General features: G+C 39.2%; 1 protein-coding gene across 4 annotated transcripts in view; it reads right to left on the minus strand.

Annotated features, from left to right (window-relative positions):
* Positions 1-25526, minus strand: part of UBQLN1 (ubiquilin 1) — a 76450-nt gene that overhangs the window by 21855 nt on the left and 29069 nt on the right. The window contains exons 4-11 of one of the 4 annotated variants that reach the window (XM_042914154.1): positions 24381-24643; positions 23750-23908; positions 23336-23570; positions 17468-17610; positions 14074-14157; positions 12727-12842; positions 12330-12498; positions 339-428 (exon numbers count right to left, since the gene is read on the minus strand). In XM_042914154.1, coding sequence (XP_042770088.1) covers positions 354-428; positions 12330-12498; positions 12727-12842; positions 14074-14157; positions 17468-17610; positions 23336-23570; positions 23750-23908; positions 24381-24643 — 1244 coding nt within the window. In that variant the 3' untranslated portion in view covers positions 339-353. Of the gene's footprint in view, positions 1-338; positions 429-8949; positions 10945-12329; positions 12499-12726; positions 12843-14073; positions 14158-17467; positions 17611-23335; positions 23571-23749; positions 23909-24380; positions 24644-25526 lie in introns of those variants that run through there. The other 3 variants (XM_042914153.1, XM_042914156.1, XM_042914155.1) reach the window with 3 other exon arrangements.

The raw sequence follows: 25526 nt of genomic DNA on the forward strand, positions 1-25526 counted from the left end.
CAAAATGATTGAAATTACAAAGTATTAACTGTAGTATGGGATTATGATTGCTTAGCGATTACCAAGGAAGTGGAATCTGATTAGATATCAGCCTACAAGCTATAAGCTGTGTTGGGCCTCAATGCAGGGAGGTGTTTCAACCTTTGCAGAATCTCAGGTGTAAAATGTATAGCCTGGTGCTGACTTCCAGACAATCTTCAATCCCTCCAGTGGAGATTCCCCCCAGCAATCTTAGATGCTGTAGAAACTGAATGTCACTTTTTGGGTTAAGGTTGGAAAATCATGGGCCATCACTCAGGAGGACCCAAGACCTAATGGTGAATATCTAACACATACCTTAACTAAGGATCCAATCAGATGGTGCTGGGGGAAAAATGTCCCCAAATCATGGCGATGGCAGGACCTGCACACTCGAATGCCCAGAGTGCCTAGCAAAAACAATAGCGGGATATGACAGACATCAGGGAGTGGTGAGGACCATGGCACAATGGAAAATGCATGCTTTATCTAAATGCAGCCACTGCTCAGCGCTCCAGGTGATGCAGGAACATACGTGCATTACACAGGCTGGGTCTGTTGCTCCTTAGATAAAGAAGAACACACCTTCAGAACTGGGGGGATCGCAGGAAGAGGTCACAAAAGGACTTATGGTTTGGACACATTAGGTGAACTAAGGGAGGATTCAAGGAAGCTGTTTAGGAAGTAGGGGATGATTGGGTACCTTAGTAAGGTGAGAAAATGAACTGAGGCTAAAGCTATCATTCATAAAGAAGTGTATTAGAACAGGGAGATACCTGGTTATTTTTTGCAGACTGGACAATGTTCATGTTCTTCTCTGTGTGCAGGCACAATTACAAAACGGGTCTTTTGACTTTGGTCACGGAGCAGTCTTGTAGCTATGTAGGTATTTTGCAAGATTATTCAGCAGGACAGAGACCCCACTTTTAGTAGCAAGTCAGCTCCTGGATGACAGGCATTGCTTTTCTTCCCTCTAATTGTGAGATTATTGTCACTAAGGTCTTTTAGGCCTAAATTTGAAGTAGCTGAGGACACATTTACCTCTTGAACACAAGCAGAACTCAGAGGGTTTAACTTGAACTTCTCTTCTTAAGAAGTGAGCATCTGGTAGGCTTTCCATCTTAAGTAAGGGTCAGGTTGCTGTAGTTGGTTTTACCCTGAGGTCAGAGGGTTGAGTAACAGGGAACTAGTGGATTAATCTCTCAGGATCTATACCACTTCCTTCTGTAGCTGGGGCTCCTGTGGTTAATCTTGTAAAGACTGCTGAACTGGTTTCTAGGTAGTGGCACCATTTTACATTCCCACCTGCAATCCTACTAATACTTGTTATTTTCTATCTTTGTGATTACAGCCATCCTAGGGGATGTGAAGTGGTACCTCATTAAGGTTTTGATTTGCACTTCCCTAATGATGTTGAACACATTTTCCTGTGCTTATTTGGCCATTTGCTTATTGTGTTTGGAGAAATATCTATTCAAATCCATCGTGCCTTGGGTTGTTTTTTCTCTTTTTATTGTTCTGTAAGAGTTCTGTGTCCTGGATACTAGATTCTTAACAGATACACAATCTGCAAATAGTCTCACCCATTCTCTGGAGTTTGTTTACTTGATCACCTTTGAAGTACAAAAGTTAGAGTCTGCTGAAGTCGAACTTATTTTTCATTGGCTGCTTGTGTTTTTGGTGTTGTAGCTAAGAAACCACTGCCTAGTCCAAAGTTATGAAGAATTTACACCTGTTTTCTTCTAAGAGCTTTATAGTTTTAGCTCTTACATTTAGGTCTTGGATCCATTTAGTTTTTGTATCAGAGTATGCACAGGATCCCAGGTGATGTACGTGCACAATGAAGTTGAGAAGCACTGCCTTCAATTACTAATAAATTCCCATTTCCCTTTAAGTAAGTTGTTCTAACCGTGGCAGCATATTACAGTCACTTCAGCTTTAAAAACCTATGCCCGACTTTACCCACAATAGAACAATTCCACTTAGTCTGGAGCAGGCTTATTTTGTCACCTCTACAGTTGCTTTTGATGTGAGGCCAGGGTTGGAACTGCTTCCTCTTCACAGATTACAGATTTCACCCGCATGCCTTTGCTCGGCTGGTTTGCACCTACTGTCTGCTTCCTATGTGACGTTTGGATTTCCAAAGGTACCACATTAAGACTGGGATTGGTGGTCACAGTGCATACAGTACACGAGACCGTAAGCTTAGTGTCTGGATGGGACACAAATCACATTTTGATCACTGAAAGATGGAGGCCATACTGAGTGGCAGGACATGCAGACAGAGTGGAGATAGGTATGAGAAGAGAAAATAAAGAACTTTAAGACTGTTGTGAGAAAACCTAAGATCTCAGGTTGGCCAAGAGCACGGTCTACAACTAGCTACATTTTAACATCTAGCTGCCATATTCTGTTTGAGGCATTATTTGTCTTTGTTCCTTTTCTTTCTTTTTTCTTGAAAGAGAGGAATGGAAATTGTCAGAACTCTTGTCTTTCCGCTGCAAATCTAGAACCACAGAACCAATTCAGATGGGTCAATGGCCTATACATAAGAGCTAAATTCATAAAATTCTTGGAAGAAAACACAGGAGAAAAATCTTCACGACCTTGGATTTGGCAATGAAGTCTTTTTTTGTTTGTTTGTTTGTTTTTAAGTTCATTTACTTTGAGAGACAGACAGAGAGCATGGCTTGGGGAGGGGCAGAGAGAAAGGGAGAGAGAATCCCAAGCAGGCTCCACACTGTCAGCGCAGAGCAACACGTTGGGCTCGATCTCACGGCAGATCATGACCTTGAGCCAAAATCAAACGTCAGACACTTGATTGAATGAGCCACCCTTGGCAATGGATCCTTAAATATGCCACCACAAGCAAAGTGACAGAAGAAGAAAAAAAAGATAAACTGGACTTCATCAAAAATTAAACACTTTTGTGCAAAAGACATTATCAAGAAAGTGAAAAGACAACCTGCAGAAAAGGGGGAAAATATGTGCAAATCATATCTGAAAAGATTTAATATCCAGAACATATAAAGAACTCCTACAACTCAACAACAAAAAAACAGAATTAAAAAGGGACAAAGGGCTTAAACATTTCTCCACGGACAACATACAAGCAGCCAATAAAAAAGCACAAGAAAAAATACTCATCACTAGTCCTTAGGGAAACGCAAGTCAAAACCACAATGACATACCAATTCACACCAGGAAAATGGCTGTAATTTAAAAACAAACAGAAACAGAAAATACAAGTGCTGGCGAGGATGCAGAGAAAACTGGAATCCATACACTGCTAGTAGGAACGTAAAATGGTGTAGCCACCGTGAAAATAGGCAGTTCCTCAAAGTTAAAACTGAAAATTACTACACATGACCCAGCAATTCCACTCTAGGTATGTATCCAAAAGAACTGAGACTCAAACTGATACTTCTATGCCAATGTTACAAGCATTATTTACAATATCCAAATGGTGGAAGTGTCCATCAACAGATGGATGAATAAAGTGTCGCCTGTCCATACAATGGAGTGTTTGTTATTCAGCCACGACAGGGAATGAAGTACTCATACATGCTACAATATGGATAAACCTGGAAAACATATGAAGGGAAAGAAGCCAGACCCAGAAGCCCAAACATATTATGTAATTCCATTTAAATGAAATACCCAAAAGAAGTAAATCCAGATAGAAAACAGACTAGTGGCTGCCAGGGTTGTAGAGAAATGGTTAAGAGACTGCTTAATTAATGGCTATAAGGCTTCCTTTTGGGGAGATGAAGTTCTGTATGATTGTGATGGTTGCACAACACTGTGAATTTACTTAATACCAGTGAACTATACACTCTAATTGCAATAAATTTTATTGCATCTAGATTATCACAATTTTTACCAAACGAAACAAAAAAGAACCCAAACCACAGGCTTTCCCCACAAAGCAGAGCCTGTCTCGCTAACCTTATTACCATGCGCTAGGACAGCAGACCAGAAAAGGGGCTCAGTCAAGTGTACACAGTTCTTCTACAGTATTCTACACATAGGCAAGTTACTACTTCTTCCTTGGGAAAGAGTAAACATTGAAGAAAATTGTGCTCCTCTAACATTTTCCCCCTTCTGGGATCATAGTTATGGTAAGTTAAGATAGTTACAAATCCTTTGACATTCTACACATCAAGAAGTGGGGCCTAGGACCGTTAAATCTGGCCAAGCTAAGAATGACCACTAAAATATGGGAGAAATGACACTAGACCAACTCAGGGCCCAGACCTTTAAAAACTGACAGCATTCATGTCTCTCGAAATACTTGATCTTGAAACCTATCAACCATGTTGTAAAGAAGCACAAATACTCTGTGCAAAGGCCCACATGGACAGGAAATGAGACCCCGACCACACTCCCAGGTGAAAGAATGTAGGAATTAAACACCGGTGGCAAGAAGTTGTCCCGAACGTAAGTACCCCAGCCCCTGTGCAGTTGCTCCAGCAGCATTCACCAAGTCCTACCCAAACTGTGGGGTAGTTTGTTACGAAGCAGTAGACAACACAGCACAGGGGGAAATTCCCTTCCCTCTCAGAGCAGCTTTGGAAAAAGAAAAAAGAAAGCTAGCTTGAATACACAGAAGTACTTCAGCACTGACCTTTTAAGGAAAACTACTGGGACCTCTAACGTGTGCCTCGCTCTGTTTTAAGCACAGAGTGGCAAGTAAGACACACTGGTGCTGTGGATCTGGGACAGGCTACGTGTCAATCGGGGAATCTGAAATACAACAAATGTTCACAAGTTTAAATTGGAATTACAATCTGAGCGCGTGTTTCATCGCTGTCCAGCTCTGCAAGAAATCTCAACCTCATCCTCTTCCATCACACAAAAGCTGTGGGGCAGGGGGTGCTTTTGTTCACTTCTGAAAGGGCTGGCCACAAAAAAATATTTCAGATGGACTGGAACGTACCACTCCTAAACAAAGGAAGGGAATATGATGGCTGGAGAGACAAAGAAAGCCTTTCCTTCACACTTCAGCCTGTGTAACAAAGGGGCGCGTGCATGTGTGCTTGCTTATTTATAAAACCTATTCTGGGGATCACAAGCTAGTTAACTCCTTTCTCTTTGTACTTTTTGGTAGAAAACAATTACCCCGTGTTCTCCACCTAAATCAAGCTTTCCCCCACTCCAATCACTTGTACTGGAAGACAAATATGCCGTGGTACTTCCCATCTTAAAAGAATACAAAAGGCTAACTTCCTGCACACCACCACCACTCTCCTCGACAGCTGTGCCCCCATCTCTCTGACTCTCTTTACTTCAGACCTCTATGTCTGCTGATACCTCCTCAGTGCACTCTAACCAGAGTTTTACCCTCATCACTCCATAAGACCCCTATCACAGTCCCGAAGGGAGTAGCTCCTAATACTCAAACCATGACGAGTACGTAAAGCAACACAGTTCATTTACCATCTTCCTCCTTGTGAAAGCGTTCCTTCCTGGCTTTCAGGGCCTCTCAGTTCTACTTTGCTGGTTTCCTCTCATCTCCCTCAACTGGAAAGTAAGAGTAAACGAAGGCTCAATCCTCCCAAAGTGTCTTTATCAACACTCACTCTGCAATTCATCTGGTCAGGATTTCTCAACCTTGGCACTGTAACATTCCGGACCAGATAAATCTTAGTTGAGGGAGCCATCCTGTGTACTGCAAAATGTTTAGCTCACAGGACACCTACAGCAGCCCCAATCGTGATGTCAAAAAAATGTGTCTCCAGGGGTGACTGGGTGGCTCAGTTGGTTAAGCATCTGACTCTTGAGGTCATGATCTCACATGTCGTGAGACTGAGCCCCATGTTGGTCCCTGTGCTGGCAGTGTGGAGCCTGCCTGGGATTCTGTCTCTCTGCCCCTCTCCTCCTCTCACCAGCTCGTGCGCATGTGCGCTCTCTCTCTCAAAATAAATAAATATTTTTTTAAAGAAATGTGTCTCTATGGGGTGCCTGGGTGGCTCAGTTAAGTGTCCGACTTCAGCTCAGGTCATGATCTCACAGTTCTTGGGTTCGAGCACTGCGTCGGGCTCTGTGCTGACAGCTCCTGCTTCAGATTCTATGTCTCCCTATCTCTGCCCCTCCCCAGCTCACACTCTGTCTCTCTCTCTCAAAAATAAACATTAAAAAAAAAAAAAAAAATTGGGGCGCCTGGGTGGCTCAGTTGGTTGGGCGTCCGACTTCGGCTCAGGTCATGATCTCGCGGTCCGTGAGTTCGAGCCCTGCGTCGGGCTCTGTGCTGACAGCTCAGAGCCTGGAGCCTGTTTCAGATTCTGTGTCTCCCTCTCTCTCTGCCCCTCCCCCATTCATGCTCTGTCTCTCTCTGTCTCAAAAATGAATAAACATGAGGCGCCTGGGTGGCTCTGTCAGTTAAGCGTCTGACTTCGGCTCAGGTCATGATCTCACGGTCCGTGAGTTCGAGCCCCACGTCGGGCTCTGTGCTGACAGCTCAGAGCCTGGAGCCTGTTTCAGATTCTGTGTCTCCCTTTCTCTGACCCTCCCCCGTTCATGCTCTGTCTCTGTCTCAAAAATAAACATTAAAAAAAAAATTAAAAAAAAATTAAAAAAAAAAAAAAAAGAAATGTGTCTCTAGACATTGCCAAGAGCCCCCTGGAGGGCAGAATCACCTCTGGTTGAGAACCACTGGCCTAGTTCTTTGGCTTTCAATACCAGATACATACAGTGGCAGCTACACAACTTGGCCATAGCCTGAACCTCTCTCTTCCAACTGCCTTCCTATTATTTCCACTTATATGTCCTATCAAGTACATCCCACTTAACACATCAAAACAAAACTTCAGATTTATACTCCGCCCCATAGATGTCTGTACCTTGTTCACCCTGCTTGACACCTCTCTTGCTCTTAACCTCAGTTTTATTCATCAATAAATCCAACTGGCTCTGCCCTCAAAACATACCTCAAATCTGACTTCTTAATACCCTCCACTGCTACCAACCCAGTCCAAGCCCATGTGATCTCTCACCCAGATTATTACCTCCTGTTTCCCTGCTTCCACCCTGGTTCCCCTAGCCCGTGGTTCTCACCTAGGAACTTGTTAGAAATGCAAATTCTCCTCCAAACCCAGAACCAGTACATCAGAAAACCCTGAGGATGGGACACAAAACCTGTGGTATTAAGCCTTCCATATCTGAGGCCACTCCCCTCCCCTCATGTCTCCAATCATATTCCCTACAGCACTGTCTCCCTTGCTCACCTTGCCCAGGCACACAGAACTCCCTGTGTTCTATAAACACTCAGAAAGCTCCCATCACTGGGCCATTTCATTGGTTGTCCCTCTTCCTGGAAAGTTATTCACCCTCGCAGGTCACCTTCATGTCTCTATTTAAATGTCACTCTCAATAAATCCTTCTCAGACCACCTACATAAAATAACACCTTCTTCCTGAACTAGGCTCCTTACTCTGCTTAATTTTTTTGCCAGAGCACTGTTACTACCTAACCAAGCTAAATGTATAGGTTCTGTTTATTGGTGTCTCCCTACATTCTCCTATGTAAACCTCAAATGGACATGTTTTATTTACTGCTATACTCTGAGCAACTAGAAAAGAACCCTATACTTAACAGATGTCCAATAAATGTTAACTTTCTAAGGCAATGGCTGCCTATGGTTGATTAAAGGAATGATACACATGTGCAGTCAAGGAAGAACATTTAATATTACTTAAGTAACGAACAAGATTTCAGAGCAGAAAAAAAACACATTAAAACAAAACAAAACAATGAAACAAACACAACCACCCAAACCCAGAGCTGTAAGGCAAACGAGAGGGACAGAGTGCAGCAGTTGACACTAAAATTAATCACTTCAAATTCATCACTGGTGAACACGGCTTAGGAAGACTTCAGATCCGAGACCAGAAAGAACGGCAGGTAGGCTTTACATAAAGCATGATGACAGATACAATACAAGAAGAGAAGAGAGTACCATGTGCAATACCAGAGAAGTGCAGGTTTGCTAAGGACACTTTTCCCAAGGTGTGTTCGGTGAGAATGGATTAGACAACTTTAAACAGATTTCTTTAATGCAGGGCTTCCTGGTGATGTTAACATGTTTAGTGTTAATCTCTAAGAGAGGAAGTAGAGTATGCAGCATTTCCCTGCCTTAACCACACAATCTTGTGTTTTGTACAAGCACAGACATGCAGCCACCCTTAACTTGTATTACTGTTAGTGACATTTTCATCCGTCTTATTTTGTTGTAATTTGCCTACTGAATTAACATAGTAATAATGTCTCCCCAAACAAGACTCCTTTCATTCGTATATTTAAGCAGAGTCTGCCGCTCCAATTCTGAACACACAGAGGCCAACTGCCATTTATCTGACTGTTCAATATTCTCTACACTTTGTTTACAGTACCACAAATCTTCCACTTGGGAAATAAGATTCTGAAATGTTATCTTCACGATTCCATTATTTATTCAATTTGCAATTAATAACCCAATATGAGAACAATGTAAGCCTAAAATATTTTAAGTGTTCTTAATGCTTTTGAGACTTTTTAAGTATTTTGAACTCCTAAAAAGGTATTTAGATCTAAAACATATTAGAACCAAACAACAACAAGATAGTACCATCGCAGCAGCTGTAAGGTACTGAAGAGATCACCCAGTCCGGTGTGCTCAACAGGCCTCACCAGCACTTTTACAGCAAAGATATCATGATGTCTTTACTCAAAGTCAAATAACAGTTAGGTACCAAAAGCAGCAAGCAGAGCCCAGGTCACCTGACATCCAGTTGGTTATCTTTTTAATACACAATACAGTGTATACTCATTTTAATTGGGGAAACTTAAAAACTGATAAAGAATGATTTAAGTGTGATAAAATCTGGGGTAAATCAACTTCAGTAGTCTTGAAGACATCTTTTTCTATCTACAAAAGAGGCAAGACAAACCAAGTGTAAAAGCTAGAGATTTATTGTTATTTTGTGATTAATAAATTGTCAAATTGGTTATGACACTACCCCACACTGTATACCACCATTCGCCAGTACAAAAGTTTCTTGACCACACTGAGGCATAAGGCAGAGAGAGCAAAGACACATGAATATCATCCTTAACAACGTCCTCTAGTCCTGCCTCTCCCTTGATCGTCATTCATGTTTTCCTTCTGGGGAAAGTGTCAGAACTGTGCACGGGCTGGTGGGCAACCTGGCCTCTTGACCTTTTTTAATAGCAAGCAACTTACAGAAGTAATGGAATTCAACTTGTATTTCCCTTGATTTTATTGGTCTGAACTCATTTTAGGTTACTTTAACATTTTAATTTCCTGTAACTGTACATGAGAGAATATAACGACCTAAGAGAATACTGAACCAGAGTCAGCCAAATATATTACTGACCCCAAAGTTATGTTTTAATTGGTCCTAAAGGAATGTACCACACCCCAACAGTTTGAGAGTTAGGCAAACAGAACTTCTTTGGGGAGGGAAGAAAAAGGCTGTAGAACAACAGCCTAATGAATTCAACATTGTTAAAACGGCTCTTTGTTTTTCACCCCTGAATGATACCTTTTTACTACACTATATGCACAGAAATCCTAACAGAATCTTGGTTGCCAGTACTATTTAGGCTGGCCCAATCCAGGAGAGACCCCCACCCCCCGCCCCCAGCTCCCCTTCTCTGAGGCTCTGAAAAGCACAATATTTAACTATTTCTTAATAGAACTACCAAAACACTTCAGAAACAAGTGGCTCACAAATCATTTTAAATTTATGTATTGCCTGTGCATGAGAAAACTGATAAACCCAAAAGATAGTTCTATTTTTATATGGCAATTAAAAATAACTGAAACATCAAGACACTTTCAGTGAAAGCAACATTTCAATTACAAATCGTAATGCCTGTTAAACTACCTATGGGAGAAGCTGAAGAGTCCTAGGCAGATGCACTTTTGGGCTGTACTACAGTGCCCCTTCAGTCTGCGCAAAGATGAAGGTAATTTACAGTCAATCTGTGAATGTTGACACAATGTTACATTATGTTGTCTGTACAATTAAATGTCCTTAGAGAGATAACCAGAATCAGCTTTTCTACTATATTTCCAACAAACCTAACCGGCACTTTTGCTGAGAGATGTTTATCAAAGATGCTGTAAGATTCTACACAATTAGGAAATACTCAGCTTTAAAGTATTTCCTTATCTCCACTTTTTTGGTTACAAGTGCTTTGCTCAGATAATCTATTGCAGTATGTTTCTAGAAATGCAATCCCAAATGTGCATACTATATTGTATACAAATAAAGCAAAAACTCTCAGTAGTATAAATCTTACAGCATTTTGTTTGCAAAACTACATGCCAAAGTCACAATAAGCAATATTGTACCACAAATTATAGAGCGCAAATGATTTGCTTCTTTTTAATGCTTTTATTCTACATAAATTACTACCATAGGCTAATGTTTAAAAGCAAATAAACTGGACAGATGCAGGACAAAAATCTGTTCACCCAACTATAAAAGGTGATGTTTTTTTTTTAAAAATTACAATAAATGCAGAGTGTTTGATGCATGCAGTAGCCTTAAATGAAAAAGCATTGATTCCCACCGTTTAAAAAAAAAAAAAAAAAAAAAAATACAGAGAAACCCACACATCTTACTGCACTCCACCTTAAAATGCATCATATTGGGTTTGTTTATAGCACAGAATTCCAAGAGTCAAAATGAAATAAAGCGGGTATTTTAAAGATTTAAGAGCCGTTATCAAAAATAAATTACATTTTCTCAAGATACAGAAATGCTGCTATGATGGCTGGGAGCCCAGTAACCTTTCAATAGCGGCATTGATATCACCTCCTGTTGCTATTAGCGCTTGCAAGTTTGCTTCACGGTTCAAAAATCCCATTGCACTGAGCTGTTCCAGTTGTTGCTGAAATCTGACTTCTGGATTCTGTAGCTGTTAAAGGGAAATAAAAAAGAAAAAAAAAAAACTAACCAAAACTCTAAGGAAAATCAGTCCGTGTCACACCTAAATAAATTCTAAAGTTCTAATTGCTTTCTTACAACATATGCTGCTCTACTAGGCTATAAAAGCACTGGCTCTCTTGAAACATGGTCAACATATTTAAAAGTCCATTAGCACTTAATTTTGTTACTTTAAATAGTCTTATTTATACTTAAATGATCCTGTCAGATAAAGCACAAAACTCTGCTTTAAAAAAAAAAAAAAAAATCGCTTAATAAACATCACCCATTAGATATATTTAAGAAGCTGATAAATATGCAGGAAACGAAAGTATATATACAAATTAGTTCAGAATTAATGATTTTATTTTGTACTTATTGCCAGTGTCCTCACATACACAATTCTAAAGTTCGAATGTGGCTTAGAATGGGCACCGGATGCCTGCACTGGCCAGTCACGTGTCCAGGACAGCTCAAGGTCCAGGCCCACGGAATACGCAAACAGCTGCACCACATCTTTTTCCAGAAATGAAGACAAAAATACACAAATGATCAATCAATCCTGGCTGATGTGATAATTAACGGGGAGGCCTGTAGACTGTTCAACTTCTATAACAATTCTGTCCAATACCTAAAATCTTTTCTTCTTAATAATTCCATGAATATTACACCGAGCCAGAGGCCATATATTGGGAATACAAATACTTCTATAAGACAAAACCCTGTCCTGTTTCTTTAAAAGGCTTAAAATCAGAAAGCATGCTGTATTACTGCCATGTGGAATTATGGGGGCAATCTACTGTAGCGGTTTGAAATGGCCACCATCTTCGTATGATGGCAGATTCTTAGTAAAGCTAATAAATGTTTCTAGATGTAAGACATTATTAGAAGTCTACATTTTTAAGCCGTATTTGTGAGATTTACGTATGTTACACAAGTTCCCAGAGGAGATGGTAGTGGGTAAGGTGAGGTGGGATTTTTTTCTTTAAGTCAAAATACAAGGACTAGACAGAACTGTAGTTACCGTAGGTTTAGGAGGTATTTGGGATAATCAAGTGTCTGTTCCTCCCTGACAAACGTTTATAAAATACAACAAATTTCAAGTGATTTCCAAAGAGGGACTCCAAAAAACGCATTTTTAAAGGCAACTTCCAAATAAGGCAAAGTTGCAGCATTTCTTCCCTACAACTTTAACGTTTCATTCAGTGTCTAATAGTACACCCAAGTCATTCATTTTCGTAATGCCTGTTTTATAAGAGTGTGCTTTTTATGACATTCTAAACCCTGGAGGACTGTCTCTTTCTGTTTTTGGTTGTTTGTAGAAATTTCTAAATTTCCAACAAGGAATATAAAATGTGAGCAGAAAAGAATCTTTACCTGAGGATTTACTCCAGCGAGAGCCTGCAGCATTTGTTGGATGAACTGCTGGTGTCCAGGTTCAGTGGCTCCTGTCGTGGGACTTGGGTTGTCACCAGGTGCAGAGTTAGACCCGCTGCTTCCTGAAGAGCCTCCAGTGCCTCCTAATGCCCCCAGGCCAGGAGTAAACCTAGGAAAGCACAAATTGGTCATATACCCTAAGCTCCTGCAACAGGAGGCCAGACCAGGCCAGCTGATGGTAAGCTGTTATCTTCTTAAAATGAGCATTTTCAACTTTGAAAATTAGGTCTTGAAAACAATCCCAACAAAAATAGGCACAACGATACCGAAGTATGAAATGCTCAGAGAGAAGAAATAACCACTATGCACTTTCAAAATCGCCCCCAAATAAGCATACCCTGGGATCAGGCCGGGGGCTTCCGTTGCTAATGTCTGTAAACCCTGTTGAATCTGTAACAAGGCCTGCATCGCTCTAGGATTTGACATTGCTGATAATGTATCCGGATTCTGCATCTAAGGAAGAAAGAAAACAGGTGGTTAACAAGGGAATTAAAATCAGTGAAAGTAAAATTTAAACGTTTCTTTGCTGTGTTTCTGGAGAAAATTTACAACCTTACTCCCAGACACTGGTAATCCAGAATTTCTTTCCCCAAATAAACACAAGCACCTCCTCCTTGACAACAAACCTAGTATGCAAATCATTAACTGACCTCCTCCCAAGTCCAGCATGAAAGCCATTTTTCATAATGAAAGACAATCAGGAGCTACGCTCCCAAAGCCACAACTGTTCCCCTTCTCCAACAGAAGGTAGAAGTGTTATTTCTAAGAGACAACCTCCAACTGCACAAGTTTATTTAACGTGGTAATATGGTGAAAGCCACCTATTCCTCCTGACCAAGCGTTATCTGTTGCCAATGTAACAATTTTACCAGTAAGATACACTCTAAAACAATAGTTCCAAATTTGAAGTTAATACGTGTGTCCTGAGTTCAGCTTCACTACTTCCAAATATACACCACCTGACTGACCAAAAAAGATAGGCTAACATTAACATCATTACAATAGATCAAAGACAATAACTAACCTTGGATAATGGCTTACAGGCCTGAGATCATTTGTATGTTTAAAAGCCCTAGAACTACCAGTTTCAAAACACCAAGACTGACTTCTCTTTTGTCTTTTTAAATAATAAAATACCATTCCAATCTCAAGTATTTTTTTGTAATAAAACCTTCCTTATAGAACAACTCTGCCAATTTTAATCTTGCTAATTCCGAGTTTGAGGAAATGAGATCTACCCCTCAAAAAGAGACATTCCATTATTTGTAGGAATTAAAACATTACAAAGAAACCAAACCTGTAAAATAGGATAGGGTAGTGCTCCTTCCCATTACTCGAGATTAGTTAAACCATAAAGCATAACATGACACAATGAAGCACTTCAAAGTTAGTAAAGTGAAAGGAAATGGCTTATGGCATTAACGAAGCATTCAAAATCCTAAATCCTCAAAAGCAAAAACAAAATGGTCCTTTCCTCAGAATTTATGTTTAAGAAATATAAGCAAAAGGTCAGCAGTGAAATGGGGCTCAGTTAAGATCAAGCTGAATTCTCTGTGAATTGACAGCATTATCAAACTAACTTCTATGTTTTGCTATCAGCCAGAGAAGAGCAAGGAAAATGTTTATCATCAAACTTTTTCAAGCAAATCATTACCGAAGATAGCTAGCATCTTTTCTTACTCACTTGTTGGAGGAAAGTTGGGAGCTGTTGTCTCATTTGTTCTTGAAGCTGAGGATTTCCAGCAAATAGGGGATTATTCAGCATCATCTATGGGGCAAGTGTTCAAACAATTTTAACTGGAAATATCTGAAACAAGTAATGTACCTTGTTTAATAGTCTATCTTCCCCCAAGTGCCTAATCTGGCACTTACAGGGAGGAAGGTAGAACATGAATAAAAAAGGAGAAGGGAAGATACTGTCCACAAGAGGGATCTCCAGAAAAAAAAAACAAAAATAAAACCAAAACGAGGCATCTTCTCTCTCAATGAGAATGGTGATTATGATAATGACATGCAATATCCTAAAAAATAAAAACAATCATTTTCTTAGGATTTTCCTTGAGCAAAGGTGAATATTTGCCCTTAAAAGAAAAATGGGGGTAACTGGCATTCAGGAGGATACATTTTCTGCTACACTGACAGAATAAACATAAGCATCAATACATGAAACAATACATGGCTTGCTTAGACACCTCAACACACAAGTGTTGCACAGAGAACAACCCAGATCTGGAACCACTAAATCTACCTGCCTACTGCAAGACAGCTAATATTAGGTCCAGAAAAATAACACACTGCAGAACAGCAACCAACTTGCCAGAGAAATGGAGCTGCTAGGTGAAAATCAGCCCATGACTAGCACCAACAGATCTCTGGGGAAAGTATTAAAATACGTTAAGACCCGAAAGATGTAAATCCATTTGAGAACACCAAGGTTAGCCTCTGGATTTCACCTCACTACCACCAGAGATGAGAAAAGTGGCATACCTCCTATCATTCAAATAGGTGTTAAGAATTAAAGTCAGGGTCAATATTAACATTAATACCTGAAAATAAGATTACAATACACAGCATAACCAGAAACTAATTCTCATAGCTTTGAAAAAGACAAAAGTTTTATCACTTTCCCCACATGGAATGAAAAATCAACTAACAATGATTTACTGATCGCCTATTTACCAGTCCAAAGTCTGGAGGGTAAAGTAAAGTGATCCTTGCCCTCAAGTAGTTAACCATATTTGAGAGCAATTAACTATATGTACATACTAGAAGTATAGAGAATTCCACTTTCCCTCCTCTGCCTATTATTACAAAGTGGATTATTTAGTTAATTTCAACAAAATAACTAAAGCAGAAAGAAGCCAGTGTTTTATGGATATACGATATTCATTTCAAAGTGACCAATAAATTCACAATAAATAAAATAATACCTACTTGAGATCAACAAACCTGCTTCTTTATTGGCTCCAGTAAAAAACTTTTTATTACAAACAGATTAATCAAGTTATCACATTTATCTTTCAGGATTCAGGTCATTTAAGAAAGCTTGTCATCTTATATGGAATCATTCTTTCTCAGAAAATCATATCTCATTTGATTAGGATATTTCTCCTAACTTACCTGACTATACAACAATACAGTTTTTATACTCAGACTTTTTTGAATATCTAAAAATCAAAATCAGAATAAACTGCAAACTTTAAACCTTTTGATAACCAGAGTATGTTGTAAATGTTTCTAAACTGTCTACAGTATCTAATCTTCTTTGTTACCATTTTGCTTTAGAGTTGAAAAAAACAATACATGAAAGTGCTCAAATGACTCTATAGTGTTGTTAGGTCAATTAAATGGCTGAGAATGTGCTTATTAAAGTCAAAAAACTTAAACGAGATGCACATTCAATGCTAATTAGTCAAATAGACATTTAAAAACATATAAATATGATCACTCAACATATATATTTTTCTACACTTATTTTTTTTTATTTAAACACTTTTTTTTTAAAATATGTTTACTCACTTTCCCAAAGCCTCTGTGTCTGAAGATATTGAATACAGACAACCACAAGAAAAGTTAACCAAGCAGTAAAAGAAAAGCAATGATTGAGAAATATAACTGTGTCCAAAACTCCATCTGTTTAAAATCCTAGAGACTTGGGACATATATGACAAAAAATCACCACCACCACATTCATCAAGAAGTATCCCACACTTATTTTAAACAAAAGTGCTGTGAACACAGTAAGCGACACCATTTAATACTAATAACTCAGAATACTTTTACATTAATAAGAGTATACAAAAATTCACCTAAAAACTTGTTCTTTATTTCCAATTCCACAAACATTAAAGAGGGCAGAAGTTATTGCTGAGGACTGTAACTCAAAGCTATCTGCCATTATGTACTTGAAATCCATATAGTTCCAAAATTTAGAAAATGAAAATCATTCCATTTGACATAATGAAGAAAGTGATTACTTTTTTAAAACAATTTTTTTGTGTTTATTTTTGAGACAGAGCATGAGTGGGGGAGGGGCAGAGAGAGAGAGAGGGAGACACGGAATCTGAAGCAGGCTCCAGGCTCTGAGCAGTCAGCACAGAGCCCGATGTGCGGCATGAACTCACGAACCCGTGAGATCAGGACCTGAGCAAAGTCAGACACTTAAACCGACTGAGCCACCCAGGAGCCCTGAAAGTGATTACCTTTAAAAGCTTTTAGAATTTTGCAAGTGGGTATACACTGTAACAGAAAATCTTTAAAATCCCTAATACTCTACACAGTAAATATGAACTATAGATGATCAAGGTTATTTAACAATTCTCCAATGTTTTTCAATTCCAATGGTTCTTAACCTAGGGGCCCATCAGAATCACCCAGGGAACTTTGGGGATAGAGGAAGTGCAATGTAATTACATAAAAGTCTCTCAGAATGGAGCATGGTTTTTTGTTGTTTTTTTTAAGCTCCCAAAGTGATCCTAAATGTTCAGCCAAGGTTGAGTTCACTAATTCCCTTAGTTACGGTCTCTTCAAAATGAGTTAGAAAATTAGTAAATTAATAAAAGACCATTATACTAACTTCGGGGGCAGAAATTTATAGAAGAATAAGAACACTGTCCCTGCAAATTTCTGCCTGTAAAATAAACAATATCAGGCTATTTTATAACTGCTATTTTGAACCTATTACTAAAAATCTATGTGACCTAATAAATAAAAGTATTCCAAGAAATGTATTAACACTTCTTAATCACTTTCAAGATCTACATTTCACTAAAGAATACATCTTCCAAAGGGTGAGCAATCTAAAACTTTTGTAGTCATCTCCTAAATCAATATAGGTAGATACAAAGTAAACCTACACTTCTTTCTAGCCAATGAATAGCAGAGATGAAGCTGTTTAATTATATATGAAGAATTAATTTACAGCAAAGAAACAAACTGTCCAAAATACTGAGAGATACAGTTTACCTACTTTTCTACAGCTAACACAACATAACACAAATGTATCAAAATCACAATTATTTGATTATGCAATTTCAATTCACAGTGCACAGTCCTCTTGAATACAATTACCAACTCACCTGTGCAGCAAGGTCAGGGTTCTGGCTTAGGGACTGCATCATGCTTCTCATGTAGGGGGCAGACAACATGTTCTGCATAAGTTGTGGGTTTTCAGTTATTTGTTGCAGCAAGCTCTGCATTCCTGGTGTATTGAACATACTAGCTGAAAGTTTGTTTAAAAAAAACAACACATTGTATCAAGGAAAAGACAAACTAAAGTGAAAGTTTTAAAATATATACTGTGCATAATTTTAGGAACTGCAAATGAGCATGCAAATTCCTAATCAACTGAACTAAAAAAGAATTTTAAAACTAAGATCTCCAAAACCACATGCTCAACATATGCCAGTAAAGGAGGGCTTATGTTTCTTTTTTTTTTTTTAATTTTGAGAGAGAGTGTGCCTAAGTGGGGCAGGAGCAGAAAAGAGGGGATAGAGAGAATCCCAAGTAGGCCTCATGCTCAGCAAGGAGCCCGATGTGGGACTCAATCTCACAACTGTGAGATCATGACATGAGCAAAATAAAGAGTCAGAAGCTTAACTGAATGAGCTACCCAGGTGCCTTACGATTTTAAAAATTCTGGCTGTATTTACAATAAAATCACATCTAATGGAAAGGCTAGGTTCTAAAATCAATTTAAGAGGCAAAAACTAGACGTGGTCAACATTGCTACTGAAAAATCCCCATAAAGTGAATGAGTCTTGGCCAACGTTTCCAAACTTTCTCTGAAAGCTTCTTTGAACTTTCTTTGAAAACTACTTTGTTAAACATGTATCCAGATTTTCACTTGCTGACTAGATATACTCAAACTCAAATATACAGTAAAACCTTGGATTGCAAGTAGCTTGCTCTAGGAGTATTCCACAAGACGAGCAAACATTTCTAATACATTTTAACTTGACAGGCAATGTCTTACAATACGAGTAGCACATGATCACAACTGAGCCAATGATATTCTCTCTCTCTCTCGCTCGCTCGCTGCAGGATTGTGAGTGATCGTCTCCTATGCTTGAATGCTAAGTCTCAGGTCACAGTCAGTGTTTGGGAGAAATCAATGATTTTTCAGAAGATTGGAAGGTGCCCACAACCGGCACCAGTGTATTTTTGTCACTTCAAAGCACCTACGGACAGTCCTTTGCTTTTCCATACAAGAATAAGCTTAGAAATGCTTTGCTTCATTCTAGGTCAGGCTGCCTGCAGATATAGACACTTTCCTCTGCTGCCTTATTGCCAGTTATATCAAATACATTATATGACAAGAGTTTATTAATACTATACTGATGTCAGCATTGATGCCAAGCGTTTACAATGGTTCCCATGCAGAAAAAGGTTGAAAAGAAAGGCGTTAAGGAGGACATGATAACAGTGAATGTTAAGAAGGAAATCATAGAGAAGTACAAATGAGGTACGCAAGTGGCTGAAATTGCAAGGTTTTATAAGAAGTCTACGTCTGTATCTTGTCTGCAGAGGAGGAGAAAAAGGTGCAGGAATCCCTCATTTCAAATGAAGACTAGGAAGATATATAAAATGTGGGAATCTGCAACATTTTGTAGAAAAGCACACCCAGGGATGCCTGGGTGGTTCAGTCAGTTAAGCGTTCAACTTCAGCTCAGGTCATGATCTCCCCGTTCATGGGTTCGATCCCTATGTTGGGCTCTGAGGTGACAGCTCTAAGCCTGGAGCCTACTTTAGATTCTGTGTCTCCCTCTCTCTGCCCCTTCCCCTACTCACGCTCTCTCACTCAAAAATAAATAAACATTAAAAAAAGAGAAGCACCGGGGCGCCTGGGTGGCTCAGTCGGTTAAGCGGCCGACTTCGGCTCAGGTCATGATCTCACGGTCCGTGAGTTCGAGCCCCACGTCGGGCTCTGTGCTAGTGGTGACAGCTCAGAGCCTGGAGCCTGTTTCGGATTCTGTGTCTCCCTCTCTCTCTGACCCTCCCCCGTTCAATGCTCTGTCTCTCCCTGTCTCAAAAATAAACGTTAAAAAAAAAAAAAAAAAAAAGAAAGAAAAGCAGCACCCAAATAAGGCCACAAAATCCTGAAAAGGAGGCAAAAGCAAGGATCATTTGATAGCTGCATGAAAAAAAGATTCCACTGAGCCAGGGGACAGTGATTCTGTTAGTGATAGTGAAAGTGGTCCTACACAACAACCCTCCTCTCTCTTGTCTCCCTCACACCAGCCACGGTAAGTACAGGTTAATTTGTTTATTTTTCTCTGTATTTTGTATTTTATTATATTACGGCATTGTAATCACTTATTTATATAAGTATTTTGGGTTGTGGAACGAATCATCTGAGCTTCCATTATTTCTTATGGGTAAATTCACTTTGATACACAAGTGCTTTGGTTACAAGCATGTCTCTAGAATGAATTATGCTCGCAAACCAAGGTTTTACTGTATTCTCAAACTTCTTATATGCAAACTTAACTCATTAGCTTTTTCATTTCCCTTCTGCCCTCACTCCATCCAGTGTAATTTGATCAGGCTTAAAACATTTGACACTACCTGTTTACCTTTCTAGTTTATTATAATTCTGCTGGGGGTGGGGGTTGGTAATAATTCTTTTTTTCCTATTTTCTCATGTTGTTTCAGTTAGGTAGGTTATTTTCCACATCCCGGAATCTAAGAGTATTCTAACACAGTAAATAGTGAACCCGAGGCGGGGCTCAAACTCATGAACTACAAGATCATGACCTGAACCAAAGCTGGACGTTCAACTGACTGAGCCACACAGGTGCCCCAGGTTTTTACGTTTTTAAATGGTTAAAGAAACAAAACTAGGGGCGCCTGGGTGCCTCAGTCGGTTAAGTGTCCGGCTTCAGCTCAGGTCATGATCTCACAGTCTGTGAGTTCGAGCCCCACGTCGGGCTCTGTGCTGACAGCTCAGAGCCTGGAGCCTGCTGTGGATTCTGTGTCTCCCTCTCTCTCTGCCCCTCCCCTACTCATGCTCTGTCTCTCTCTGTCTCAAAAATGAATAAAAAACATTTAAAAAAAAGAAAAAAAAAGAAAAGAAAGAAACAAAACTATTTTGTGAAATGCGAAAACTATATGTAATTCAAACTTCAGCATCCATCCACATTTTCTTAGAACACAATCACGCTCACTCATTTACAGTCTATGGCTGCTTGTGCACTGTAGACACTGAGTTGAGTAGTTGTGACAGGGCTGTGTGTGGCACACTCCTGCCGCTCCAGACTGCTGCTCAGTGCACCACAGACCACTATGACTCAGTTATGCCTCACACCACACATATTGCTGTACCATGTTATTATTTTATTTCTATTTTTTACTACCAGTACATACCAGTCACATAACAACTAGAAGAAAAAGGGAGAGCTGGACTACAAACATTGTGTTTTTAAGGCACAATGGAGCATGAATTATTTTATCAAATGAGATGGCAAAATACTGTATTTTTATGCAATGATACTAAAATACAATATACTCTAATGCTGCTAGACTAAGCACTTATCGCAGTATTCCCAACTTGGAGGCAAGCAACATTCAGAAAAATACAAAATTTAAAATGCAGTCCTCTCATCATAGCCAGATTTCTTTACGAAGTTAAAAAAGTGAAAAATAGGGGCGCCTGGGTGGCTCAGTCGGTTAAGCGTCCGACTTCAGCTCAGGTCACGATCTCGCGGTCCGTGAGTTCGAGCCCCGTGTCGGGCTCTGGGCTGATGGCCCAGAGCCTGGAGCCTGCTTCCGATTCTGTGTCTCCCTCTCTCTCTGCCCCTCCCCCGTTCATACTCTGTGTCTCTCTCTGTCTCAAAAATAAATAAACGTTTAAAAAAAAAAAAATTAAAAAAAAAAAAAAGTGAAAAATAAGGCTACAACCAAGTTAAGTTTCCAAGTGGCTTGTTAGCCAAACAAGAAAAGCGGTGTATTAGTGGTAAGTGGCATGCTTAATGAAATCTTGATCGCAGCAGCCAAATAAATGTGTCCAGAAAAAATAAACTTGTTTAAATCTATTAGCCTTTCAAGGAGAACAGTTTCTCAAGAGTTAAGGACATGGGATTAATATGGGCTCAGCATCAATATTCAATTAAAAAACAATACAAATTAGGGGTGCCTGGGTGGCTTAGTCAGTTAAGTGTCCAACTCTTGATTTTGACTAAGGTCGTGATCCCGGGGGTTGTGGGATGGGCCCCAAGTCTGGTTCTGCACTGAGCGTGAAGCCTGCTTGGGATTCCCCCACACACCCCCCGCCCGACCCAGCCCTCTCTCCCAATCTGCACCCTACCCTCTCAAACACATGTGCACTCTCTCTCAAAAAAATAAACAAACATTAAAAAAACAACAGAGTCAAAAAAATACTAATTCAATACAACCTGAAATAGAATCAGCTAAGATGTGTATATCTGATGATAAAAACACATGGAGGATTGAAAGGATTAGACAGATACAAAAAACTTACAAAAATATAAGTTATTTAGAAACTATGGTTATTCATGGTCTCATTCATCAGCAGGCACTCTGGAAAGTATTTTAAACTACGATGTTATTCAAGCAGTAGGAGTATAAATGGTGAACACCATTTCACTCTTGTGAACTGTGTGCTCTAGTTAATTCCATGAATTTTTATCAGAAATATCCCAACTTGCCCAACCACAAAGCAGCAGTTTGATGGCTTGGCAGAGGTATGGTTTTTGTTTTTTAAGAGGTAAAATTCTACTGCAATTTTTTTTTTTTTTTTTAGCCCAAGGCTAAGATTGAAATTCTGAACCACTTAACCACTATTCCCAAACACTGAATGACTTGGGAGATTACCTTTTGCTAGAGAGTTGGTAATGTTTCCCAATGAATCCAACTCAAAATTACAAGGCAAACAGCATGGAAACATGTGAAACTCATACTGTGGTAAAGTCATTTTGACAATAACAGAAATTGTTGAAATGACAAGCAATGCTTTATACATTCTCTTGCTGTCAGAAATTAAAACAAGATCTCTATTCCCACCAATTTGCAGTAGATATGTTCTTAGTTCACACTACTGTTACCGCATTTTTTTTTTTTTTTTTACCTCAGTGCAAGTGCAAGGAAAATTTCCACATTTCAAAATTCATTTAACTGTTTGATTAAGGTCCTACCACCTAACCTTCAATTGGAAGTGATTAATCTGCAGTAGTATGTTGAAAGGAAAGAAGAACCTAACAGAATCCTATAAATGCTTCCAACTGATGACTAGGCTATTAAAACCATATACTTCTGGAATAAATAACATCTCATTACATATCACATTATTAATAGATGAATATACGATTTGGCTTTGACAACAGGAAACAATGAACATCAATTAAGCAAAATGTCATCCCTAAAAAAGAATTCCATTCCTATCATTAGTAAATACATATGAAAAAGTACTACACTCAATTATTACGTTTTTATTATTGTAATGTATTTTCTCTCATATATAATATTCTCAACTTTGTTCTTGGCCCACAAGGCGTAAAGAATTACCTGGCCTTTTGTAGGAAAAATGTGCCGACTCCTGCTCTAAGATTTCCTCACCTTCTAGAATAAGTCCTTGTAGAGTAAGTGTTGAAATCAGAGGACCACCCACTTCTCCCAAAACCATCTTATGAGAATATAAAAACATAAAACCGACTCTGGAAATCTTCAGTAACCCTTCCCACTATAACACACACAAGTGTTATACTAATCATTACATATTTAAAGCTTCCATTTAAAAGCTTGCAACATGAAAAGATAACTCCTAAAAACTACTTGTCACACACACACACACATACACACACACACACACACACACACACACACACACACACACACACGGAAGCACAAAGAAGAACAGTATAAGAAATGCTTTCATTATTCACATAAGTGAGGACAACAAAGAAAAAAAGTGTGAGCTGTTAGGAGCCTACCTCCTACTCCAGGCCCCAAATTTGGTGCAGATGAACTTTGCCCAGCAGTGCCACCGGCAGCACTGCTACCAGTGCCCCCCACAGCGCTGTTGGTGCCACTGGAAGCAGATGAACTCTGGGAAGCCTGTGGAGCCCATGGATTGGGTAATGGATCTCTATTTTCTGTACGAGAAGGCTGACTACCTTCACCTGAGGATGTATTGCTCACTAGGGAAGCAAATGGATTACCACCAAACTGTAACAAAAGACACAAAAATCATGAAGAATAAGGTTTTGTTTTAAATAACAGACATGGAACTCTTTTTTAATGAAAATCATATTCCCCATATAAAAGTACCCTTCAATCACACACATATCTGTGTTAAAACAGGAGCTCCCCTTGTGCCCAAGCCTTCGGGCCACTGTTTTCATCACCTGCTCTTGTGCAGCACTCAGCATTGGTTCCTGAATATCCGTGTACATGCGCCGTAAAGCATTGTATCCCCCTGGGATGCTTTCTAGGTTGCTCAAGGCTCGGTCCTGGTTTCTCATCATTTCTTGCATCATTGCTGGATTCCTGGCGAGTTCCAATGTCTAAGAAAAAGATATCCGTATAAAAAGGCACCCAAAATACACATCAATTAATTTAGCTGTTAGCGACCACAGCTGATATTTACAAGTTTTCTAATTCCATGAATTAGCAGTTTTCAATATTTAACTCAGAAAATTATTTTAAATAATTCCTGTTGGAGTTCACCTCAATGTAACATTCAAATAACATCAAGAAAGAAGCACTCTGTTATTAAGTGAATGCCTATCTCCTGAATCAGATTTTTTTTCTTTTTTAAATCTGCAAAATAATTATTTACAGTGGTCTTTAAAATATAGCAGAAAATGCAAAGTTCAAACAGTCCAAGTTAGCTCATTGTTGAGTTTTCCTGAATATTGGGATTTCTTTTTGCAGCTTAGCCATCTATAAAAGGCAAGCTCCTTAAGCATACAAAATTAAATAAGAAGTAAGTACATAATTCTTTAGCTAAATGAACTGAAGTAACTTTCCACATACTTGTCTCATAATATCTGGATTATTCAGCATATGACTAATTTCTGGATTTCTCTGTATCAACTGCTGCATTTGCGGATTGGCCATAATTAACTGCCTCATCAGGTCAGGATTTGACAGCATGCTCTGGACAAAGGGATTCTCCATAATCTGGACCATCATTTCAGGATTGGACATAAGTTGCCGCTGCATCTGGCTTTGTAGTTCAGAGAAGTTAGTAGTATTCAGACCCAAGCTACTCAGACCTGCAAGCCCTCCAAGGCCACCTAAGATAAAAAGAAAAAGACACATAAGTGAAACTCAGAAATTTTATCATTAACATGATTGTGCTAAAATATGAAAATGCAAAACTGACTCAGTCCATAACAGAAAACCATTTTAAAGCAAAGAGAATTCCTATTACTTTCATAAATACGTGTTTGATTTCTGTAATTAAAATTAGCCAGAAATTTATTCACTTTGATATTTAAGTTGAAATGATACAACTAAAATATGAATTTCCTCTGTATGGTATAACACATTTTTGGTCTTTATCCCAGATTCCTGGCACAGAGATCCTAAATGCCTTAGAATTTCCAGAGTGAAGGGAGAGTCTTGTTACATATTATAAGCCCCTTTAGATCACACACCATTTATGCTAAATAACATTTAGGGTGGGGCACTTAGCCTCAGAATGGGTGGTCGCCAGAAAGACCAAGTTACAGAAGAGTTGATACGGTTGATACTTCCAGACCCACCCACCAACCTCCAGGAAGGAGAGGAAAAAGGGATAGATTAAAGGCTGAGTTCTGTAAAAACTCTTTACTGAGTAATGAGATTCAGAGAACTTCCATGTCGGTGAACACTTCTAGGTGCTATTAGGGTGATATGACCAGACCTCCCCAACTCTCCCACACCCCCATACTTTGCCCTATGCTTCTCTTCCATTGTTTATTTCTGAAGTGTACCCTTTATAATAAACTAGTAAACATAAGTAGTGTCTTCCTGAGTTTTGTGAGCCATTTTAGCAATTATCAAACCTGGAGGGGAACTGTGAGACTCCCCAATTTATAGCTTGCAGGTCAGATCAACAGGTGGTCCAGACCTAGACTGGTATCTGAAGCAGAGGCAGTCTTGGACTAAGTCCTTTAAATCTGTGGGATCTGACAC

The sequence above is a fragment of the Panthera leo genome, chromosome D4, assembly GCF_018350215.1.
Source record: "Panthera leo isolate Ple1 chromosome D4, P.leo_Ple1_pat1.1, whole genome shotgun sequence".
Lineage (NCBI taxonomy): Eukaryota > Metazoa > Chordata > Mammalia > Carnivora > Felidae > Panthera > Panthera leo.